This window comes from Xenopus tropicalis, chromosome 2, assembly GCF_000004195.4.
Source record: "Xenopus tropicalis strain Nigerian chromosome 2, UCB_Xtro_10.0, whole genome shotgun sequence".
Classification (NCBI taxonomy): Eukaryota; Metazoa; Chordata; class Amphibia; order Anura; family Pipidae; genus Xenopus; species Xenopus tropicalis.
In genome coordinates, this window is record NC_030678.2 from 160,214,579 (window position 1) to 160,241,248 (window position 26,670).

Sequence of the window (26,670 nt, forward strand, 5' to 3'; positions counted from 1 at the left end):
GGAAAAAGCAACAAGTAAATGTTAGATTCTCTCTATTCTGGCTCAGCGCAAAAATGAATTTCCCATTTTTACTACGTTTATATTTTATACCCTGCATTAAAATATAGGCTACTTACAGTATAATCCAAACTGGTTTCATTTACAGCACAAATCTACGTACATTTATATTCATTCTTTGAAATATTTTCCCCTCTCTCTTCTATAGGAATCCAACTTGAATAAAGACAATGAAGTTCTCCTTGTCAGGACAGATCAGTCAGGACGGGCATGGCCTGTGAATGCAGCAGCAGATTCAATGGAGCCAAAAGGCGGAAGGAGGAAGAGACAGATGGTAGGTACTTGTGTATAGTGTTGTCTATATAAAGCCTCTGGTATATGTGGCACTGCCAAATTTCAAACAACACACATAAATCAGACAGGAAATAATACACTAAACAGGGATAATAAAATATATAATGTTGCCGGCAAGGTGCCAAGTGTTAAGAGACACAGAAAGACCCATTCCCAGTCGTTGAGTCATTGGCTGGTAAGGGCTTAGAGTGAATAAGATGGTCTGATGGAGAGTTTGTTTGGTGAGCATATCTTTCTCCATTATGCCCACCTTGACAATCAATCACATTGAAGATCAATCAACCACATTGATGAGCGTTTCGATGCACTGTGCACCCCAACATAATTTTAAAACCTGACTGGTTAATATCTGGCTAATTTTTGGTCAGATATTGGTTGGGTAGGCCATTTGAGGGCCCCATCAATGGGCCTATGAGCTGCCAAAGTCTGCAGCTTTTATCGGCCAGTGTATGGCCACCTTAAAGGAAAACTATACCCCCAGAATGAATATTTAACCAACAGATAGTTTATATGTATGTATGTATGTATTATGTTAAGTGACCTATTCAAGAATCTTGCCAAACTGGAACATTTATATAAGAATAAATATTGCCCTTTTACATCCTTTCCCTTGAGCCACCATTTAGTGATGGGCTGGGTGCTCCCTCAGAGATCAGCTGACAGGAAATAATGCAGCTCTAACTGTAACAGGAAGTAGTGTGGAAGCAAAAGGCGGAACTCTGTCTATTAATTGGCTGATATGACCTAACATGTATGTGTGCCTTGGCTTGTTATAAGTATATTTTATAAGTATATTTTTATGAAAATGGTTTATTTAGATGAAGCAGGGTTTTACATATGAGCTGTTTATACAATATATTTTTATAGAGACCAACATTGTTTGGGGGTATAGTTTTCCTTTAAGTTTTTTTTACAAAGCAATTCAGAAACAGGATTCCAGAAGTAGAAGAAAGCAAACAAGAATTGTCTAAGACTGGATGTGGGTGGTAAAAACATGGTGGCTCCATTAGGAACAGAGTACAAATCCAGGAAGGCGTGGAGAAATATGGGAAGAGTGTAGTGAGGTGCTGTATCTTGCAGTGTAATTTTGGGCATGTGGAAAATGTAATTGTTGGGGTTAGGCTAGGAAATGAACATTCCTTCATGACAGTGGGGTTGGGGGGCTTCTCTCCTAAAAACATATAAAGCCGATCTTGAAGTCTTAGGCTGATGTCCCACACAGAGATTAGTCACTGGCAACAGATCTCTGCTACCACAGGCAATCTCTAATAAATGCCTTTCCACTGGCAACATAGAGCATCACTGGTGGAAAGGCCTATATATCACTTTGGCAAAGTTTCCTCCTGCAAACAGATTCCCTATGTTGCCAGTAGAAAGGCAATTAGGAGACGCGGTCATTGGCGACTAATCTCTGCGTGGGACATCAGCCTTAAACTTCAAGATCGACTTTGTGTGTTTTTAGGAGAGAAGCCCCCACTGACTGATCTCTATGTAGGAATATTTGAAGATGAAATGTATTTACTCTCTTAGTTATCCTTGGAACTAATTAATGGCAAAATGTCTTCCTGTATCGGTTACTGTATTATGAGCAATGGTGGGGCCTTGACCAAAAGTTATACCTTCAAAGGGAGTTTAAACGGATAAGATCAAATACAGGTATCGGACCCCTTATCCGGAAACCCGTTATCCAGAAAGCTCCGAATTACGGAAATCCCGTCTCCCATAGACTCCATTTTAATCAAATAATTCAGAATTTTAAAACTGATTTCCTTTTTCTATGTAGAAATAAAACAGAACCTTTTAATTGATCCCAACTAAGATATAATTAATCCTTATTGGATGCAAAACAATCCTATTGGGTTTAATTAATGTTTTATTGATTTTTTAGTAGACTTAAGGTACTGAGATCCAAATTACGGAAAGACCCCTTATCCGGAATACCCTTGGTCCCGAGCATTCTGGATAATGGGTCCTATACCTGTACTACTTTAGATGATGTTGAGATTCAGATCACAGCATCCCTCTATAATAGAAATGGGTTTTGTCAGAGATGATGAGAAATCCCCTGGTATGGCTAGGAGGTACAGATAATTTTAGGCTGATGACGCACAGTGTTTTGACTGCTCTGGTTCTCTCAGGGGGACATGACACAATTACACTGCATTAGCCTGCTGGAAGTAACTCACAGATTATTTGAAGGTAAACACGTCTACAAGGGACACTAGCAATATCACTCTGTGAAACTAAAGTGAGTGAGTCAGTGAGAAAGGCTTTGCCACCAAAGTGATGTAGGCCCATTGACTGCCCTAAACACATTTTCTACACAAACATTGTTCATTATGATCATGTTCAGGTGTTTACTTCGCCTTTATGGAGAAACAACTGAAGATGCACATTCGTAAGCCCGTACAGCGATATTAAGAATCAGTTCTTTGCATTAGCTTCGTAACGGCGTGCAACTTAGAATAAAAATCATCTTCAGGGTCGCTGGGATTTATGGAAAGAAGTATAAATTAATGTTCTATTTTTCTCTCTCTCTCTCTGTTAATGTTCTCGCCAACTGTTACTGCTCATTTTCTTTAAGGGCTTTTTCATTTAAGTTTTCTCTCCAAGGAAATGTTAGCATCAGTATGACGGGAATGCAGAAATTGGAAGGCTTGAAATATTTAGAGGACGGGACTATTTAATAACAGTGGTTGGGTCTTATGGGTTTTAAAAAGTTCAGTGCTTGGCTAGAATATGTAACTTTTAGTGCCAAGCACTTGGGTAATAGAGCCATGCGCAATGGTACCATCTATGCACATCTACATGATCTATAGGCAGTGGCTGAAATTAATGATCTAAATCAGTGCTGTCCAACTTCTGCGGTGCCAAGGGCCGGAATTTCTTGCCCATGCATGGTGGAGGGCTGCTAATGGAAGCCATATGCTGCCTGTGTGTGTGCCATACTCTGCCTGCCCTATGCTGCCTGTGTGTGCCCAAGACATTTCTTATCAATCTTTATTACTTTTACCATAGTCCTATATAATGCCTATAACATTTAGCACTATGTACAGGATTGGGTCCTGGAGGTCAGGTTCTTAGATGGGGCCTTGGAAGGCCTAGTTTGACACCCGCAAGAACCAAGTGTGGCCTTTCTACAGTATTTAAGGAAGATTGTGGGAACACTCATCCTTCACAACCCTTTTCTGTACCTGTTGGTTGAGGGTACGTGAGGTGGTTCTCCACTGGTATGTGTTCCTCCATAAAAAGACAATGACAATGCCTGGAACCACCTTTTATGCTAAATGGGAAACACATTGCCCTATGACAGTACTGTGGGTGAAATTATTTTGAGAATCCTGGAAATAAAAATATCCCGTAGGCTCATCAGATCTTGCTATGAGGCTTAGGCAGCATTACTCTGATGTCTGAGGCCTACTGTACTTAAATTAAATTTAATTGTTGCTTGATTGAGTCAAATCTTAGTTGTTCGGTATCTTTACACTACAGTATGAAAAAAACATCTAAACCTCAAAATACTGCTTAAATCTCGGTGACTTATGCATGTGTGTTACATACATTTCCATTGTATGTTCTTTTTTAGGTTGCTACTCATGTTGATAAGGAGAGGGTGAGATACTTTCATGATGATGATAACCAAAGCCTTCAAGATATGGTCAAGAGAGAAAAGATGGGGACATCAGAGGACCAAAATAAACAGTTTCTCCGCATGGCCTCCAAGGTACTGGCTATTTCTAAAAGCTACAGCCCCAGTGGCACCAGAACACAACAGGGATCTGGAAGTAGATGGGTTTGGGTTTTGGTCATATACTGTAAGCGATGTAGTATTATTGAAGGGTTATATGAAAGCTATATCAAATTTGTTCTTTTTATTTATTTCTGTATCTTTAAATGATCATTCAGTATAATACCTTTTGAGACCAGATTTACATAGGAGATGTCAAGCTGGATGGCCACACAACCCTAATAGGAACATTTTTTTTGGATTTCTGTACTTAGTCCAATGTTTGATTAATGATTGCCCTTGGAAGAATTCTTGTTTTCTCTGTCCTTTTTTAAAGACAATCCCCTCCTGCTGTCCCAGTCCATTTTATTTGTGGCTTTAAGCTCATCAAGGGCCTCAGATATACATTTGTGGTTAGTTCTTTGCCCAATCCAATCACCCAAGTAGTTGTTTAGAGCTAACTGACCAATTTGTTTTGTTATTGGCCAGTGTTAGGATTTTATTAGCTACCCTTGCAGATCTGTCAGGAGAGGACTGCATCCATGGCCCAATGTAGCTCTTGCAGTTTGGGATTTTCCAAGCCTTCCAAATAATAACTTGGTCAAAATACTGAATTGGGCTTTGGCTCTTGTATGCTGCCTTCTTATTTTCAAGTCAGTAGCCAGTATTGGCCCATATAGGGAAAGTGTTACTAGGTACAATTGCCTTTTAAATGGAGATGAATGGGTTATATGTACAGTGTAGTAGTTGATACAGGTATGGGATCCCTTATCCGGAAACCCATTATCCAGAAAGCTCCGAATTATGGAAAGCCTGTCTCCCATAGACTCCATTTTAATCAAATTTTTTCTCGGTAATAATAAAACAGTACCTGTACTTGATCCCAACTAAGATATAATTACCCCTTATTGGGGGCAGAACAGCCCTTTTGGGTTTATTTAATGGTTAAATGATTCCCTTTTCTCTGTAATAATAAAACAGTACCTGTACTTGATCCCAACTAAGATATAATTACCCCTTATTGGGGGCAGAACAGCCCTATTGGGATTATTTAATGGTTAAATGATTCCCTTTTCTCTGTAATAATAAAACAGTACCTGTACTTGATCCCAACTAAGATATAATTAATCCTTATTGGAGGCAAAACAATCCTATTGAGTTTGATTAATGGTTTATTGATTTTTTAGTAGACTTAATTATGGAGATCCAAATTACGGAAAGATCCCTTATCCGAAATACCCTTGGTCCCGACCATTCTGGATAATGGGTCCTAAACCTGTACTTGCAATTTTATTGTACTCCCTTTTAACAGGAACAGCTACAGACCTCTGCAAACCCTTTTGTATTAGCCATTTGGGCTAATGCCTTAGTTTGTCACATTAGCGTCTCTGTTTTGCTGTTTTGGTGGCAGTTTATGACATATTAGAAGCCTGCAGCCTGCATCTAATCACAGTGAACACATTTCTCAGAATCATATGCCCATAACTGACAATGCAGTTTCACTGTTCCAATGGGGTTGCTAAAATTCAGTTTTGCTAGAGCAATGTCCACTCACTTTAAAAAATATATAGAATACATATTATATAAGTTTATTTGACTGGGATAACCTTATCCCTCATGCCCTACTAAAAATGTATCTAAAACTGAACTTAAAATAGACCCAGTTTATAAATAAATAATTTTTTTTCATTTAAAGTGGAATGCTGGAAACTATTGGAATAAATCACTCAGCAAGGGGTTGCCAGAGTAAAACTGGAAATATGTCCCCAAATGTTCTCACTGTCAGTAGCTGTCACTTTATAAACAACATTTCATATATTCACCCATTTATCTGCTGTTCCTGTCAAGAACCAGTAGTCTAGTCATGTTCTGTGACCCTGGGGTTGATGGTTTTATAGCAAATCTTAGTAACAGAAAGCAATCACGGAGAGATCAAGGGTTGTGTAATGTACAGTATCTGTGTGGCCCCTACACCTCTGGCTCTTTTCACCCTCCATAGAAACAATGACCTGTTTCATTTTCAAGCAATAAACGCAGTGAGTGCTGTAATATTCACAGATAGGCATACATTGCCCGAGGAAATGCTCCTCTAGGCTTCAGTAGCTACTGATCAATGCCTTCCTAGTTAGTGAGTGCCGTATGGTGCCGGAAATGTAACTTGAAAGGGTGAATGATTTTAATTAACTTTCCAATATACGTAAATTAAAAATTTCAATGATATTAACACTGTAATTGCAGTATCTGTCTGTTCCTTTCTGCACTGTTGGTCTGATATAGCAATAGTCTGCTCTTCTCCAGCCAGGACTATTTTATTCTGACATCTGATAATCAGCTGGCTTCTGCTTCATTGTTCTATTAGTTAGAACCAGAAGTGTAGAGAGTATAAAGGGACTGAGATTAGCAGCAATTACGTTTTGCAATTTTAATGTACTTCATTTGTCATTAGAGAAAGGTCCCCAGGTCCCTGCATAGCTTTCAGTTTTGTTGAGACCTAACTAAAACATTTTACAGTGTAATGCCCCGCTGGTCCCCTCCTGAACCCCATAGTTTTCACTGGACAAAAATGTGCTTATCTGCTGTATAACATACACAGAGTGCAGAGATCTGCAGCTTTACCGTGTTGGGTGCCTCACTTCTGGTAATGAAAGCGAAGATGGTGACTGCAAAAAAACATATGCTGCCTAGCTTTGTCGTCTTGGCTATTAGATAGTGGATAAGTGACCTTTTTGGTGTTGGAGGGGGCCAAGGGGATTATATAATGGGGCATATTTAATATTTTTAAATATTATTTATTAGTTTACCTCCACTGATCTTACCTTTCACTTGTATTACCAATGTCCATTTGTTTAAGCCTAAAACTGGATCCTTAAGCTTTTCCCTCCCTGTAGTTCACCTAGTTCCAATACCTTTAATACAGTGACATTTTTCCTAGGATACAGAATATGAAATAAGGTCCATAGTTAATTCAAAACCACATACATTTCCTTCTAGGGTTGGCACCCATCTGGTTTTGAACTGGACAGCCTGGTTTTTCAAGGGGCTGTCTGGTTCAAAACTTTCTGCATTCAACCTTCTGAAACCAGGAAGAGTTGCGCCCAAGAGACGCAGTCACACAGCCTCAATGTCATAATTCCCCCCATTACATGAGTCTATGCCTCTGATGCCACACCCCAGCCCCCGGTGCCATTGATCTGCCCCTTTGCTAGGTTTTAACTATGGGCAAAGGAGGCAACTGCAGATGTTTGGCCCTTGCCTTCCTGAGCAAAGTAAGGGACAACCAGGCAATAGTAGCCTGAAATATCTAATGTCATTAAAATATCTTAAAGGGGAACTCTGGCTTCCAAACCAAAGTGTGTTAAAGAGTCCCACACAACACAAAAACCCCTAATATCACTGTAATCTGTTCCTTCAGAAAGTATGAATAAATACCATTTCTATATGCTGAAATCCAGCTGCAAAACAATTCTTCTCTTTCTGCATCATTTGAAATCCTGGCAGGTGAAGGGACTAAAACATTGATGTTGCAAATTGTAACAACTTCTCCCCAGATTACAGACAGCATGCAGGAACTACATAGCCCACAATGCATTGCACTGTGATGGTCCTTTCCTTATTGACACCACGTGTGCAGGGAATTGTGGGATTGGGAGGAGGCAGGCTGAAGGCAGGCTGAGGATAATCGATTACTGTTACATTTTATTTGTGTCTCACAGTAGTCAGCCAGATCAGCAGGGGAAGGGGGGCGGGGCATAGGGAACTGTTCCAAACCATATTATTACATTAAAAATCATGAAAAAGCTGCATAAAGAGATGGTACTTAGTGTGCACTCATCCATCTATTGGTTGTTTGGCCAGTCTTTGGTGGTATATAAACAGTAGTTTGGTGAACTGATATTCAGCCTCACTGCTGCAAGAGATGGCTTTTGCTGCAAGGCAGACTTTCTATTCCTTGATTCAAGATTATTAAATGTGTATTAAGTGAGTAAGTTGCTGTCTTTATGCTCAGACTAGGGGAGATGTCATTACAGTTTGCTGACGGAGCGCTCTGTGTTCATTATGAGACCAGTTTTTCTCATCTGCTGTGACCTAATTTCCTATGTTTTATACTTCCCATGCTCGGTGCTTTATGGAAGCGGTACAGCTTGAAAAAGTCTGTATGAGACGGATGTTGGAAACACATCTCTTCGACTGTAGCAACAGATCTCAGTTGCCTTCATTAGTATACAGGGAATTGCAGCTCTCAACAGCTGTAGAGATACCAACTTAAAACCAACATAGTTCTGGGCTGGTTTGCACTTAGTAATGAGCCTTAATGTGTGAGCCCCCAATGGTCTTCATATACTGCTCCAAACAGTCCAATCATTTCTCTTAGCATTGGAAAGCGGGGCAGTCCAAGTGAGTCTAGGGAGGTAAAGGTGTTCTGCATTCAGCTGAGATTGTGCTTCAAGGATTTATTATTATTAACATTTATTTATAATGCACCAACATATTCCGCAGAGCTGTACAATAAGTGGTTCTTGTTTCAAAACCAATGGTTTTCATATTATTATTACTGTTGTTTATTATTTATTATTAATATAATAATATTATTATATTATCCCCCTGGTTGCTGCAAAAAAACATTCTTTACCTCCTGCTCTTATGGAAAGGCTTTCCACTGAACATTGTTTTGGGAAGGCTTTCCATTAGATGTTGTAACATTGTTGGTGGATTTGTAGTTTGGGTACCGATGATGGGATCAGGCCTGGCTCACGTGGATATTTAAGTTCATCTCATTGGGTCAAGGCGTTTGGTTGGGTCGAGGTGTTTATTTGGGGTGATGTCAGGGCTGTGAGCAGTCAAGTCCAGTTCTGCTACCATCTCTGCCAACCCATTCTGTATGGACCTTACTTTGTGTATGGGAACACAGTACTGCTGCAACAGAAAAGAACCTTCCACAAACTGTTGGCAAGAAGTAGGATGCACAGAATTGCATGTGTATGGGCAACTGTGCTGGCAATGTTAGTTTCCCTTCAGTAGCCAATTCCACATACTTTTGGCCGTGTAGTTTAGGTGAAGACACCTACTAGTAGCAGCTGCTTTTTCACAGCTACTAAAAGCCAAAAAATCTCCTGTCATAGAGAATACTGAGAATTGCCTCGGCTAAAACACACATAGAGACAATTATCAATAAATGATCAACATTGTCTATTTTAGTAGCCACAACAAGTAGCTGCTACTAGTAGCTCTGTGTACCTTCACCCTTAAAAGGCCAGTATTTTATTTAGATGATTTATCTGTTTGTCCAGCAATGGCATTAAAATATTTTGTTGGCAGCAACAATCCTATTTTCATGCCATATAGGTGCAAAGAGTCATAAATGGCATTTGAGTCCTGCAAAGTTCCAAAACCATTGTGTTCTAAATAACTAATCTTTTATCTGCATTGCAAATGCCCCGTAGCCCTATTAAAACATGACTTGCAGCCCCATGGCTACACAGCGACTTGTTGGTATAAATGATATTAGTGCCGTGTATTTTAACCATATATTTTGAATGGATTTAAAAAAAAAAACTGTAATTTGTTGGCGTTATTGGCTTTTTAAAAATTACCAGTATCAAGCAACAACTGTAAAATATAGATTAAACCTTAATTCTTTGCATCCCTACAAATTACCATTTCTCCCGATGCCTTTCTTCATATCATTCCTCAACATTCCAGATTCTACTTACTTTAAAATAAGACTCTAAAAAGCAGAATTTCAAATATATAACCTCACTGAAGCACAAAGGAAGCAATTACAGGTACATAGCCATTCTGCTCTCAGATCCTTCACTGGCGATGTACGCCAAGGTCAAATGGTCGTATTTATCACTCAATGGCAGACCAATAACTAATGACTTTAATAATAAGGATTCTGGAATGCCTCGGGGTAAGTTATGAGACAGAAAGCTTTATGCCGGAAGCCTCAAATGTACAATTATTTACTTAGCATTTAAAAATAAACTGTTTGAGTTGAACTTGTGTTGAATGGGCAATTCCTGGAGCAAATGGAGATGCTTGCTCTTGTTTATTACACCTTTCATGTTCTGCTGGCCCAGCTATGAATGTTTCCTCAGCAGCTGCTGATATCCATTTCACTGATTTACGCAAGGGCATTTTTGTAATATCTGATACCTAATAGCTTTATGTATACAGTATACCGTTCCCTGGGCAATAAAGAATCCGTAATTGGGTTTATGACTTTTGGGGGGGATTACTTGCTACTTATTACAATGCATGATTTATGTTGAAACCTACAAGGAATCTAAGCATACAACACCCAAGTTTGGTCTCCAACAAGCAATGTGGCAATGTTGATGGGTCCCTAGGACCATGTGTGTGAAGACGAACATAATTTGGAGATGGATTGGACACTGATGGTATCCACTGTCTTAAAGGTTGTGGTATCTGTACTGCTCAAAAGATATGGATATCTGGAGGAGTCCAGAAAATTTCATTTAAAGCAGCTCTGGAGAAATTATAAGGCCATTTTGAATGCACTTTCCAAAGTCTGCAGATGCAGACATTTTGAAATACATAGGCCTTCCTCATCTAATCAGGCTTTTTTTTAACAGTTTCCTTTTCTCAAAGTTGAGAAAGGCTGAGAGAACACATGCTGATATTGTTTTTTCTGGCAGCAGCTGGGCTTTTTTGAGTGTGCTGCCTTTCAAACTCTTTTTAATGTATTTAAAGATGTACTGCTCTATAGTTTTGTGGATTAGGCTTTCACATGCCATTCCACAATACAGTTCCCACTACAGCTGACCCAAAAATGTGTCATTAAACTCAAAAACTGGTCAGTATGACTAAGTTAAACTGAATTCAGCCAGCAGCCATGTATTGAATACCTGACTCCAGCCCGTCACTTGTCTTTATCATTAACAATTGCTGCTGAGCTGTGGAGTCCTGCAAGCACCATATGTGGCTGCCCCATTATGTTCCATGGGTTCATTAATCAGTGTTAGGTTAGAGAAATGAACAGACACCTTGCAGGAGAGGATGCTGATGCAGATTGATTCCTGTTGTCATAATCCTGACAGTCGCCTGAAGGATTTGGAGTGCCTGATCAGCAGACTGTAGCAAATAACTCATTGCATCCCTTGCAGCAACACTATATCATACCACAACTTTAAAGGCGTCACTTCACCTGAAACGTTGACTGCACTAAATGTTTTAGGGTGAGAAATAAGATGTTAGACCAACTTGTAAGCTCTTTTGGGCAGGGCCCTCTTCACCCCTTGTATCGGTTATTGGTTGCTTCATATGTTACTCTGTATGTCCAATGTATGAAACCCACTTATTGTACAGCGCTGCGGAATATGTTGGCGCTTTATAAATAAATGTTAATGTAATGTAATGTAACTTGTTTGAGGTTTCATAATCTCAGTGACTTCACACTGTTTCTAGACATCTGATTAACTGCAGTATTACCTGAAACCCTACATTTTCCTACCATGTATATAAGTTGGGAACACCTCTTCCCCCCAAACCACACCATTTGTATTGCTAATATCCCCTCTGTTCGCCAGCACCATCACATTTTCCTTAAACAAATAGCAGCTTTCACCCGGCGCCCCCTCTCTGACATTTGCATTTACAAACAGCACATGTGCTAAAAAACAATGCAGGCTTACACAGGCAGAACTTATTTTGATAAAAAGTACTTTTTCGATAGTGCCCTGCAACCGTTAAGCTGATCTCGGGACAGGAGGTTAGAAGAAAAAATATATATCTCTAGCAGAGTGTGCAGCTAGTTTATATGGAAACCAGCATTGCCATCTCTTCATTGCTAGACTGGAGGGTGTGTTTGGCAAACTTAGTGGAGAAGAACTGAGCATGTTTAGTAAGCCAAGAGCCAAAGTCAGTTCCTAATGGAGGGGGCCGAGTGGGTTAGAGGAGGAGAAGGAATCCTAAATGATTAAGGGGGTGCTGCAGCCTTACTATTAACCTCTGAACTACAGAAGTGGCAGGTATTTAAAGATTTCAAAGAGGCTGTTCACTGATTACATTTTTTTGGGTTGGGGGTTTACATGTCCTTCAATATTAAATATAAAAGAAATCCCCAGGTTTGCCGAGCAGAAGCATGAATATAGAGTGGGGCCACGCAGCTCTGTATCTCAGTACTGCCTAAAAGGGAACAGGCCACTTTTATGCAGTTTTTATTAAAAAATTGCCAGTTTAAGTACAAAGGGCCGCCTGGGATTATACGTTTCACAAAACAAGGGCATACATGTTAGGGCACATTATGTCTTTTGCTCCCACACTACTTCCTGTTACAGTCAGAGCTGCATTACTTCCTGTCAGCTGATCTCTGAGGGAGCACACAGCCCATCACTAAATGGCGGCTCAAGGGAAAGGATGTAAAAGGGCAATATTTACTGATATATATATTCCAGTTTTGGCCACTTAATATAATATAAACTATGTGTTGGTTAAGTATTCATTCTGAGGGTTTTCCTTTAATAGAAAGCCTTCACTTGAGACTTATTGGCCAGGCCATTTTTTCATGTAGACACCTATACATAATAAACATAATATGGTGACAAATTCATTTTTTGTAACTTTTAATTTAGTTGTAAATATTGATGTAACAATTATCGCCATATACATACATATATATATATATATATATATATATATATATATATATATATATATATATATATATATATATATATAGACTGCAGCCTAATCTAAAAGGTACCGTAAGCTGCTTGTTTATCCTTCTATTCTCAATGAAATATGTGGAGGTTTTGCCTGCTTTTTTGTATTCACCCCCCTTGCCTTGTTTAAGGCTGCTAGTCCCCTGTACCTGTAAGAGCTGTACAGAACCCATCAAGCTCCGTTTCCATCCCTTGTCTCAGCAGGCACAAACAGCACTGGAATCCCAGAGTGTGTTACGGTCAGTTGGCCGCACTTCTAGGGAAGCCCTGGTGTATTTTGACCACTTATTCAGAAATGCCAGCGCCGTCAGACATGTCTTCAATGTAAAAGAGATCTGACATATGGTCCTTGCTGTATTGTTGGGTAAAGGAATTCTCTATCATGATTTTGAACTCCATTTCTGTACTTTCTGCCTGGCACTCCTGGTGCAGCCCTTAATGCATTCTTGCATCAGAAACCCTTAATAGCAAAACAAATCCTAGTAAAATAATTGGAAATTGGATTTAGTTCATCACTTTTTGCATCTTGAATGAGGGGCTGTTAAAGAAGTGAAATGAGACAAACAGCCCAATTTGCCCTTCTTCTATATAAAATGCAAAGGAAGATGTATTAGAATGTATATAAGTAAGAGAGACTGACGAAAGGCTACAGCAGGGATCCCCAACCAGTGGCTCGTGAGCAACATGTTGCTCTCCAACTCCTTGGATGTTGCTCCCAGTGGTCTCAAAGCAGGGGCTTATTTTTCAATTTCTGGCTTTTGGGCAAGTTTTGGTTGCATAAAAACCAGGTGTACTGCCAAATAGAGCCTTCTATAGGCTGCCAGTCCATACAGGAGCTACCAAATAGCCAATAACAGTCCTTATTTGGTACCCCAGGAACATGGTTTATGGTTGTGTTGCTCCCCAAGTCTTTTTATATATTTATGTTGCTCACAGGTAAAAAAAGGTTGGGGATCACTGGGCTACAGCCACATGGGCTATTTCTCATCCTGCTTATAAGTGCAGGCCTCTAGTTGTGACTGTGCTTCTGTGTCTGTACCCAGAGTCACTGCGTTGGCTGAGTGCAGATACAGGGGGCGGATTTCAGTGCTAAAATGCCTACTCGTGAGTTTCAGTGCTGAAATCCACACCGTATGCATGCACGCAGGCTGACACAGGAATAAGAGGATGTCCATGGGTCAACTGACTCTCAGATTGCATTTATATGCATCACAATGACATGGATACAGGCAGTCAGGGTTAGGACTGAATCAACAAGCCTATGTAGTCCTCTAACTGACAGAAAGATCAAATCTGCCTAAAGGCGGCCATACATTAAAGATATGATAAGCCCACCTAATGCGATACTGGGGTAATATGGTCATTTGGTCCTCAGGTGAAAAGATTAAATTACAATGGGTAAAGGATCCATCGGAGTGAGGACTGCATCAATGAGCCAATGTGGTCCTCGATCCGGCAGAAAACTTAAACTGGCCAATTTTGGGCCAGATGTCGGTCGGGTAGGCCTGTCTGGGGTCCCCATACATGGGCAGATAAGCTGCTGAACTGGTCTGAAGGACTGGAATTGGCAACATAAATCTGCCCGTATATGGCCACTTTAATCAACATCTGGACAATTTTCAGCCAGATGTTGGTCTAGTAAGCCTGCTGGAGGGCCCCACACACGGGCAGATACACTTCTTTATTGGACTGAAGAGGCCAAATCAGCAGCTTAAATTTGCCTGTGTATGGCCACCTTAAAAAATGCATATTGTTCTGTTTGGTAGGGCGTTTGGAAGCAGTTCAAGCATTTTGGCATGCACAGGACAGATACATAGAATATCAGGTAACAGAAATAATTTTAATTGCTTGCTTTACTGGTCCTTAAAATACAAATTAAATGGGGTCTGAAGCCTCCTTTGCTTGAAAAAAAATGCAAGTTTGCATCTTTGAAAGTTAATTTATCTTTTTTTATCTATCTGACTTGTTTACAAGTACAAAATTAGCCGCTATTTTTCGCATGCATATTTTTTCATAACACCTGCCTTAAAGGTGTACAGGCGTGGGATTCCTTATCTGAAAATCCATTATTTAGAAAGTTCTGAAGTACTGGAAGGCAATCTCTCCAATCACTTCATTTTAGCAAATAATTCAAGTTTTTTTAAAAAAATGATTTCCTTTTTCTCTGTAACAATAAAACAGCACCTTGTACTTGATCCCAACTAAGATATAATTACCCCTTATTGGGGGCAGAACAGTCCTATTGGGTTTAATTAATGGTTAAATGATTCCCTTTTCTCTGTAATAATAAAACAGTACCTGTACTTGATCCCAACTAAGATATAATTACCCCTTATTGGGGGCAGAACAGTCCTATTGGGTTTAATTAATGGTTAAATGATTCCCTTTTCCCTGTAATAATAAAACAGTACCTGTACTTGATCCCAACTAAGATATAATTACCCCTTATTGGGGGCAGAACAGCCCTATTGGGTTTATTTAATGGTTAAATGATTCCCTTTTCTCTGTAATAATAAAACAGTACCTGTACTTGATCCCAACTAAGATATAATTACCCCTTATTGGGGGCAGAACAGTCCTATTGAGTTTATTTAATGTTTAAATGATTTTTAGCAGACTAAAAGTATGATAATCCAAGTTACAGAAAGACCCCTTATCTGGAAAACCCCTGAGAATTCTGGATAACAGGTCCTTTACCTGTATTACTTTCGGGGGTTACACCTAACATACATCTAGTGGGTTGCAAGCAAATGCTATTGTTTGTATACTGTATACATTGACGGGCCACTCAGAATACCTTGCATTGCAACTTGCACAGTTTTTTTAAATGCATAATAATTTGCATCTGCATTAGTAAATAGCATGCAAGCTTCAAGGCAAATGCTGTTTAGCTGCTGCCTGCCATTGCAGTGGCTTTATGAGGGAAAAACTTTGCAGTAAGCGTCAAAGACATGAGGGTTCATTTTTGTTCATTTATGCTGTGAGCAAGGTGCAATTTGTTTTTTTCCAAGAATTCCTACGTTATCAAGATAGCAAGGTGGGGTGTAAATATAGAACTGCATCCTTGGGAAGGGGGTTAAATTTACTCTTGGATTTCCCAGACAACCCTTACAAGCAGGTCCTCGCTCAGAGTAGCTAAGGTGCCCTATGGGTTGATCCTTGAGACATGGAAAATGTCATATTTGCACAATGCCCCGTTATGGTTTGATGGCCAGCTTTTAGCTAAGGAGTGTTACTGCCTTCTGACAATTTTTTTTCTGTGCGTTTGTCCTCAGTTTATGGAGAAAACGGACCGAGACTACTACACCTTGGATGATATGTTTGTCACCAAAGCTGCAAAGAAAGAGCATACAGATAAAGAGGAAGAAAGAGAAAGAATGCAAGCAATGCACGAGCATCGCAGTCTCACTGCCACAATGGAAAAATGCCGGTTTTGCTTCGATAATGCTGAACTTCCCAAGCATCTTATAGTGGCTATTGGTACCAAGGTAAGGGGAAATCTAGCAGCTGAGAAATCGCCCTACTGCTTTCAACTGCTCTGGGTTTTTAAGCAGAGACATGCTTGTTACCCTCCTACATGCATGTCACTAAGCACACTGGGTTCATTTCAATTTTCGGTTGAAATCTGCCCACTGTGCACAAAGACAAAGCCTTGTGATGAGACAAAAGCAGATGTATGCATGCAATACAGTATATAAAAGGGGTACCAGGCAGTATCTGACTCTCTGTTTGTCTGTGAAACATGGATCCCGGAGTTGCTGCAGGAGGCTGTAGCCTTTGAGTTGCTAGAGCAGTACCCTGAAAAGAAAGCGCTTAACAGTTTCAGGGCCACCATCATGGGGAGGGGAGGGACTTTTGTCCTAAACCCAGTGAAATCTTCATCTGAATGGGGCCTGGCCACATCACAAAATGTATGCAAATTGTGTAAATTATGTATAAAGTTATGTTAAAACTTACACAATTTATATACCGTCCACAAAAACTGTCCTAGAAACTTCTAACCTTACAAAGAAGCTTCTGTTTGTCGCAAATCAAGCACTGACAGTGCAGAGAAGCTTGGCAGGGGCAGGTAGGGGCAAACTCCACTGGCCACTGATGAATTAAAAATCTTAAGGTATATTCCACTGATCCCCAATGAACTGACTGACTTATTAATCATTTTAACTGTTTATATGAACTTCTTCTTATAGAGCCTAATCAACTGTTTATATCGGGATCCATATCTGAATGATATGAGCTGTCTCCTACATGAACAGTGGAATGACTGGTTATTGGGCCCCTAAACTTTGGGAACAAGACATTTTCCATAAACATATGTAGCTACTTATCAATCCCTCAGGGGCCTCCTATAGTTCCTGGGTCCCCTGACACCTTGTTTCCTCTATAATTACATCCCCACCTTCAGTAAAATGACTGGTGAGTTTGTATCTTAGTAGCCATGGTTGAAAAAAAATAACATTAAACAAGTTGATCCATTTGTCCGAGCAATTTAGTGAAGTGCACACCAGTGGCATGGCCAAAACTGTACTGCGCCCCTTTGTTAATGTGGGGCCCTATATAAATAACTTGTATGGAGCTCCAAATTTTCTGATGGTGCTCCTAAAGAACCAGGGTCTCTTGCTGTGGGTTCTACCCCTCTCTTGATCACTACGATGATTTGTTTGAGAAAAGGAAAAATCCTTCTAGGTACCTTATTTATAATTGTTGTTTCACTTAACCTTTTTTTTTCCTTTAACAAATAGCATGAAGGGGAAGCTTATTGTGGGCCCTGGACATGAACCTCTGTAGCTGTAGAAAACCAAATGTGCTGTCTTCATTTTACTTATTTCTTTTTAATTCCTACATATTTGTATTTATAAAGTAACATAGGAAAAGACTAAGTGGCATATCACGGTATCCGCATGGTACAGAAATGCAGCCGTCAAAAATCTGCCTCCGTCTCTAACCTCCGGGAAATGAGAGATCTTTTTTTGCAGGGCTAATTTGAGTGCGGATAGTGCTGAGGATAGACGCAGAAGTGATTTGTGGACTGAGGCTTCCAGCAGGCAAGAGACAATAGAAAGAAATGGATGACTCAGAAATCAGGCATCTTAATGTAATGTATTCTGCTCGAGCATAAATATCAGCACACTCGGGTATTGTCGCAACACATTTTCTAAACAAGCTAAGTTTACTTGTACTTACAGGGAACCCTTTGCCGCCAAGAATGTGAAAGCTATATTATCTCTAGGGCTGCGGGTGGCAATATTAATGGAATAAAAGGCACTGATCTCTTGGCAGGCTAAGCTAATGTACACTCTCCTATACAGTAGCTATAGGCATTAAAGGAAAACTCTACCCCTGAACAGTGTAGGTCTCTATAAAAATATATTGCTTGAAACAGTTCATATGTAAAACTCTGGTTCATCTAAACAAGCTGTTTTCATAAAAATTTACTTTTTTAGTAGTATGTGCCATTGGGTAATCCTAAATAGAAAATTGCCATTTTAAGTACTAAGGGCCGCCCCCTGGGATCATACCATTCATGGTGCACAAAAACAAACCAAGGCACACATACGTGTTAGGACACATCAGCCAATGAATGGACACAGTTCTGTCTTTTTGCTCCCACACTACTTCCTGTTACAGTTAGAGCTGCATTATTTCCTGTCAGCTGATCTCTGAGGGAGCCCATCACAAAATGGTGTCTTAAGGAAAACATTTAAAGGGCAATAATTACTGATATATATATATATATATATATATATATATATATATAAGGAACAAGCTGTTGGTTAACTATTCATTCTGGGGTTTATAGCTTTCCTTTAAATGTGCTGGCCCTCCAAGCTTCAGACACAGTTGCCTCCTTTACTGGCATGGGACCCAGTGACCCCAGCACCGTTGTTGGGGAGGTATGGGTACAGGATACTTACACAGGAATGGTTTACATTAAAGATCATGCAGTATCCCTGTTCGGTGAAAACATCACCATTTTAGTTGAGTGTTAGCTTAAGGCTTCAGTTTCCCTTTAATGTTTAGTTTACTCCTCTTCACTCTTAATGAGCCTCCCTCAAGCCCTTGCCAATTAAAGTCTCTCCAAGGACACATTTAGTTGAAAGCTCGGGGGTGGGGGGAGATTTAAAGGGCTTCAGTAGTTCCGACAGATCCAGGTAAGAATGGGAACTTGTCCAATTAGCACTGGAAAAACTTCTCTACTGGCTGTTGCTACGATGACCTTAAAATGTCATGATATTGTCCCTGATGCATTGCCGAGTTGGCTTTTATAGTAGATTAATCACTCCCCTTGTGTCAGTTTGTCCGAACTCTAATGAGTGTCCTAGATTACAAAATAGCATTAAAGATATATAAGGTGAATGCTTTATTCTACTACTGGATCTTGATGAGCCTCTGCTGCTCTCTGTGGTTCTGCCCCATCTTTCCTTTGGACTTATGAGCTCTGTGTGTCCACAAACCAGCCAGAATGTGGGCCAAACATCATATAATAACTAAATCACTTGAAGAAGGAGTGCTGGTCCTCTCTGAAGTGATATATATAATAACATAAGAGCCCTGATATCCTTATAAACAGTGCTTAGTGATGTCATCAGTCATAATCAGTGCTTAGTGGAGGATATTAATAATAGGAGGAGGATGAAAGCTCTCGGCCTTCCCTGACGAAGGTTCTAGTAAGGAACCGAAACCTTGGACCAATAAACCTCACCTTATTGCATCTGACTATGACTTGTTGTCTGTAAGTACTATCGTGCAAATCCTGTGAGTGCCAACACTTTTTATTTTATTACAATTTTACTGCTCTGGCACCCAGGTATCACCTGTATGTGTTGGTGTGCTCTTCATTCTGCATTTTGTATGTATATATATATATATATATATATATATATAATAGTCACATAGGCACCATTACTGTTTCTTAATGTATAATAAATATTTTTTAAAGGAGTAGTGTTTTGCGCCATATGAACTTTGTAATAGGGGATACAGAAGACCCCTTGTAAGCTGCATCTAATTACAATGATTGCAGAGTGCCTGCAGCATTCTATATGAGAGGACCAGGGCCCACCAGGTTTTTTTCTTGGTGTCCTGTCTGCCTCGTCTGACCCTGGACGTGAACAGTCAGCCGTAACAACTACTCTGCATTTACTCACCGAGCTGCATGGTGGTAATGTGTCGGATGAAATTGTATGTGTGCTTCAGTTGCTCTGAAAATCTTTGGTGTTCGCCACCAAAATGCATCAGATACTATAGGCACTTTAAGTTTTTAATTGTGGGCCTCATAGGACCCCTGGAGGCTACTGCCATCTTTCAAACAGACATGGAGCCATTAGAATATGTACTTAAGGTCCCCATACATGGGCTGATTCTAGCTGCTGATATCGGTCCCTTAGACCGACTCGGCAGCTAATCGGCCCGTTTATGGGCACTACCGACGGGCCTACCTGACCGATATCTGGCCTGAGTTATAAAACTAGTCGGATTGGGGACCGTGTCGGCTTGTTGATGCGGTCCCCGGAACGACTTTGTCTATACCCGCCATAATAATTTGATCGTTTGGCCCCAGGGCCAAACAATCGAATTAGCCTGGATTCTCCCGATATCGCCCACCCGTAGATCTTAAGGTGTATGGGCACCTATAGGGGCTGATTTACTAACCCACGAATCCGAATGGGAAAAATTGTGATTGGAAAACGAACATTTTGCGACTTTTTCTTTTTTTGCGATTTTTTTCGTCGCCGTTACGACTTTTCGTAAATTGTCGCAACTTTTTCGTAGCCTTTACGACTTGCGCGAATTGTCGCGACTTTTTCGTAGCCGTTACGATTTGCTCGTATCTTGCCTCAACTTTTTCGTATTGAGCGCTTGTAAACTGCGGGCAAAACTTTCAGACTTAGCATGATTTTGGAAGCCTCCCATAGGACTCAATGGCACTCTGCAGCTCCAACCTGGCCTAAGAAAAGTCACGATACTGAAGCTTGAATGAATCCGAAACTTTTGTACTCTGCGCGAAGGCTACAAAAAAGTTGCGACAATTCGCGCAAGTTGTAACGGTATGAAAAAGTCGCGACATTTTGCGGAACAGTCGTAACGGCTACGAAAAAGTCGCGACTATTTACGAAAAAATAATACCGATCATTACGAAAAAAACGCATTCGGACGCCTTCGGACCGTTCGTGGATTAGTAAATCAGCCCCTTAGTCTTCTTGTCCTTCAAGGAAACCTGAGAGCCAAATGAGCATACTCGGCTAGGGAGCCTGAGAGCCACATGCCCATTAAAGGGTATCATTTGGATTGGAATAATTGATAGCAAACAACTACAGCAGATTATTTAAACAAATATTACAAAATTATGATATATTTAATGCCAACTTTGGCCAAAATATGTAAGTTCTCATGCTGCAGAACCATGTGAATGATATAGTTTTGGTAAAGCGTGCAGAATAAAAATGAGAATAATAATGATGTGGTGGAATGCAGGAAGACAGTAAATACTAGTAGAATGGAAGCAAATGAGCGTGCTGTCATGGCTGATTCCAGGCTGCTGTCTGGTTTAATTATATGTGTAGTCTCTGTCTGGGGGAGTCCAAAGGTCAGGCCCGCCAAATGGAAGCTACAGAAGCTGTCTCGATATATGAGTGATTTCCCATATTATCATAGTGACAGAGAACCATATTATGTTACCCATTTTAGAGACCTTGTCGTTCTGAGTTGGGAAACCATATGAGGACAAGTTGTCTCCACGTTGATGCTTTGGCTTAACACATGCCTACTGGATCCCCTCACGTGCATGTAGGAGTTTATATGAGCTGACACAATTCTAAAATGAATATGCACCACTAGCTGCATTATTCAAGGGCACTCAACCTTAAAATTGACTTTTAGTTTAATGTTGGCATTGGTATTCCAAGGAAATCTGCAGTTGCTTGTCATTTTTATTATTTTGTTGTACACTTTAAAGGGATTTTAGGTGCTTAGTGTTGTTCCAGTTGAATCATGTTGAATCAAGTACAGTTCCATGTCCACTTAACTGACTAGGGCAAGTGCACAAACTCTTTGCATCTCTAGTATCTGGTGAAAAGTGTTGCCCCTGATTGTGATGATCACGTTATGCTGTGAAAAATGTTGCATTGTGGTAAAAAACACATTGAATTCTGAGAATTACATTTTTCCTAGGACTTTTCTTTGAAAGCGGTTGTTTTCCAGCTGTGGTGCTGGTCCTTGCTTGGACTAGGCTCAGCCTGTAGGCCAGTTAGGGTGAGAACTGCAATTTTGTATCTATGATACATCTAAAAGCCCAGCTTGAAAGTCAGTCAGGGTGAGATTTGGCATGAATATGTATTTGCTATACTAGATATTCTTGAAGATGTGGCTGAATGACCAGGGTCACACAGGGCGACAAAACACCAGGCCAACCCAGACCTGCCTGAAAATGTGGATGTTCCCCTTATTGTTGGGTAAAGTAGAAATACAAGCTAAGTGCCTGGGAGATGGGATTGCGGCATCAGGTATTCCGTATGGAAGACTGGGGAAGGGGCCCCTGAGGTGGCAGCCCTGGTGGGCCCAGGACCCCCGAGTTAGAATTACTGATATACCAATATTTTCCTATATCTGTACTCATTTCACAAGCTAAGTTGGACCTGCAAGTGTTTTAAACTAAAAATAATGTTCTGTTTTATTTGTACTGCGGAACAATGTATAAAATTGTAAAGGAAACCATGATATTTTGTCTCTCTTTACTTTAAAATTCAATTAAAAAAAGAATGAATACACAGGGACAAAACACAAGTGTTTACCAACCCATATGGCATCACTTGTTGGATCAGCTTTTATCTTTGCAGTCATTCCACAGATAACCGTTTTTTACATGAGCCCCAGGACACATGGGTATTTCTGGTTTGGGTGGGGTCAATGCAAAATGAGTAGGTAAAAAATACTGTGGCTCAATGATACACTGCTGTTAAATGAAATGTGTTTAACAAAGCTTCAGGTAGCTAGTGGTTTCCCTTCACAAGATTACATCCAGATTAGTTTGTAGCTTGAAACCCCAGACAGAGTCAGGTTAGCATGAAATTGCTGTTCCGATTAGATTTAGTCTTTGTAATGTTACCAACATGGGATAGGGGGTCCTTGCTGGCATCTCGGAAATGAAAAACCTTGTAGCCTCAGAAACATTAAGAGACATTGCAAAAGAAACCATGATCTTTTTGATAAAATCATACCCCGGACAGCATCTTACTATCTGAAGATAACCAATAGTTGCCTGATATTATCTGTTTGATGTGATTATTCTGTCATATAGTTCCAAATTAGTGAATGGCCAATGGCAGAGTTGCACAATTCACCTATCTCCAGACCAGACCTTTTGAATAAAATTTCAAAACTCAAGATGGACACCTTAACAGAAGTCTAGCTAATGTTGTACCGCTAGCGGATGCAAAGTTTAGAGCTTGTCACTGTTCCTTAGTAAAAGCCTGGATACCCTGAAGTAGTAAAACAATATATATATATAGGTAAGGGAAACCTTGGCCTAGACCTTCAAGGGGGCTTGAATGGCAAAAGTTAGGAAACCACCATCCTACTGGTTGAACCTCTAGTTCTATACAGATAAAGAGCTGCATATTTGATACCAATTATTCGAAAGTAATAAAAAATGATTGTGGTACAAAGTATGGTAACCCTAGTGTTAAATCTGGGTGGCAGAACAAGGGTTACCTGTGTCCTTGCCGGCTTTAAAATAAACCGCCTTCTTAAACTACGGCACAGCAAACGTTGGCTCTGTACATGTTCCTACACTTTGGCTTTGCTTCGCTGAATCCTTCTATTCATTTTCAGCTCAGCAGTCTCCAAGCAAGCTCCTATCTCTTCAATAATGAACAATCAGAGCACAAGACTATATTTAGCTCTTCCTTCCAAACCCCTATAAATGCTCTCCTGCCGCCCTACTCCTAGGCTGGAACAAACTGGAAAGCTTGTGGCAGAGGGATTCTCATGGAAACTATACGCGGCCAATGGGCCTTTCCATTATTTACTTTTTCTAGCATCATTTGATTTAAAAGTATATAGTGTTTCCTTTAGGCTACACACTTGCACTGTGTTCTGCCTTTGGTTTGTGTTTAAATGCACTGCAGTCAGTGGGGCCCTTAGTTAACAGGAATGATCTTGGATCCCTTGGAAACACATCATATGTAAACTTATATCTCTTGATTGAGCTCCTACTCTGTATTTATTTTGCATAATTTTAAATTACAAACAAGAGAGAAAAGGGAAAGAAAAGTAAAAGAGTGAGGTAAGGTTACAAGTTTCAGTGTGTCTAAGTTAAGGTTACATCTAGTCAGACAGTGTGAAGATCTAGCCAAGTACCCCATATGGTACTGAACTTCTTTGGACAGCCTCTCATCAGATAGGTCAGTTTTTGAATTGGGAGGAAGTCGTCCATCAGTTTCTTTCAAAGTTGAAGGGGGTGGAGGAACAACCTGACCCCAATCCACAAACCTTAACCTGCACCTGACCCTAACCCGCAAACCTTAACCTGCACCTGACCCTAACCCACAAACCTTAACCTGCACCTGACCCTAACCCGCAAACCTTAACCTGCACCTGACCCTAACCCGCAAACCTTAACCTGCACCTGACCCTAACCCGCAAACCTTAACCTGCACCTGACCCTAACCCGCAAACCTTAACCTGCACCTGACCCTAACCCGCAAACCTTAACCTGCACCTGACCCTAACCCGCAAACCTTAACCTGCACCTGACCCTAACCCGCAAACCTTAACCTGCACCTGACCCTAACCCGCAAACCTTAACCTGCACCTGACCCTAACCCGCAAACCTTAACCTGCACCTGACCCTAACCCGCAAACCTGCACCTGACCCTAACCCGCAAACCTTAACCTGCACCTGACCCTAACCCGCAAACCTTAACCTGCATCTGACCCTAACCCGCAAAACCTTAACCTGCATCTGACCCTAACCCGCAAAACCTTAACCTGCATCTGACCCTAACCTGCAAAATGTTGCCATTGTAGGACCCACACCTGCTACAGTACATCATCGACTCTGCTAGTGATGTGCAAGTCAACAAAATTGGACCTACACCCAACCCTAACCCGATGAGTCTCGGTATTTATTGCCAAGCACCCGCCCCTTTGTGATGTCATGTGGGCGTGAATCTGTACATAGAAGCGGGTCATGATAAGGTCACCGGGGGTGGGCGCATGGTAGAGTTCTGAACCCACTTACGAAAGTTGTGTGGATGTCAGGCCAAACCTACCTGACCCACAGGTTTTGGTCTGGCTCACCCATTGCTATGGTTACTCCTGCACACGCCTGTGGGTCCAAGCAGGGAATCTTTGGGAGCACAGTAGGAATGCACATTCCCAGTATAATTAAATAGACAGAAGCACCCCACTATATGTTTTGTTTGATTTCTTCACTAACCTCCAAGTAGACAATAAAGCCTCCTTTGATTTTTTTCACTTTACTTCCAAGTCGACCATAAAGAAGAAGGACAAACCATGTTGACTAAAGAAAGAACATTCCTCCTCTGCATATTTTCTGTTACGCATACAACATATTGGCTCGCTTGTTGCCTCTCAGGGCTCTGAGAGCCAAAGAATTTCTATGATTGCCACCACTAATAGTTGCTGTTTTTTAAACTGATTTAGCAAATGGGATGACATACATGTATAAATACAAATATATTAAAAAGGAAAGGTCCAAATAGTCTGCAGTCTAAGGAAACCAGTATGAAAGATAACAACTACTAATTAGGTTTCATTTACTACATATGTTGACATCTTTTTCTCTAGGTATACTTGTGTCTTCCCAACCATCTGTCACTCACAGAGGGACATTGCCTGATCGTTCCATTGCAGCACCACACAGCGAGCACTCTGCTGGATGAAGACATCTATAATGAAATCCAGGTGCTTTTAATAGCGATTCTATATATATATTACTTGTCATGTTAGCGACCTGATTCCATGGATAACACAGCTCATTGCCAGCAGTAACCATACAGTGGCAGTGGAGTGCTTTGAAATATGGGGGATAAAGGAGAAGGCTGCATTATAGTTTAATGGTGTAGATCAATAAATTGAGCAGACTAGAGATGCCTGTAGCTTAAGGTAAGGCTGGGGATGGGTAAGACAGGTGCTATTTAAGCAGTATGCCGCTTTCTAGGTCATACAGATGTATCTGCTGCTTCTTCACCATTTCATATTTATTCAGAAAATACAGAGGTTGTACGATTCTTACATCTGAGGGGCACTGCTATTTGACAATAGTGCTCAAGTTCAAAAGTATGGCAGTTAAAACACCAGCTTGTAACTTACCCCCTTACCAGTTGCATAAACATTCCATAAGCAGAAACAGCACAGTTCCATCACATTAAATATGCTGACGTTTTACATGGTAGATCCCATTTCTAATAAGCAACAAGAACCAATATATTAACCTAATTTCCGGAAGATAAATGAAAACGTGCAGTTGACTTTTATATAAATAAAGGCATATCTGGTTGTTTATGTTCTAAAAGTAAACCTTGTTATTGCTAAAAGAGCAAGTGGCTGCTTCGTCTCTCTCTAGGTGTTCCGGAAAGCCTTGGTCAGGATGTTTGAATCTAAAGGTCTGGACTGTGTCTTCTTGGAGTCAAACATATATGCAAGAAAACGGTTGCATTTGGTCTATGAGTGCATTCCTCTCCCAAAGGAAGTGGGTGATATGGCACCAATATATTTTAAGGTAAATTATCAACTTGCATTCAATTATTAGGAGCAATAGACGGATATAAAGAACCTCAGGTTTATAAAGAAATGAGCCACAGTGCCATGGGAACTAGTGAAGAAAGGTAATAGGGAATTTTTCCCAAAGTAGCCAGATTAAGGGGGTAGTTATGTAAAACAGCA

General features: G+C 40.5%; 1 protein-coding gene across 2 annotated transcripts in view; it reads left to right on the forward strand.

Moving 5' to 3' along the window:
- cwf19l2 (CWF19 like cell cycle control factor 2) overlaps positions 1-26,670 on the forward strand; it is a 65,876-nt gene that overhangs the window by 33,469 nt on the left and 5,737 nt on the right. For both annotated transcript variants that reach the window (XM_012957166.3, NM_001045656.1), the window contains 5 exon segments: positions 206-331; positions 3,938-4,075; positions 16,038-16,250; positions 25,573-25,689; positions 26,351-26,506. In XM_012957166.3, coding sequence (XP_012812620.2) covers positions 206-331; positions 3,938-4,075; positions 16,038-16,250; positions 25,573-25,689; positions 26,351-26,506 — 750 coding nt within the window.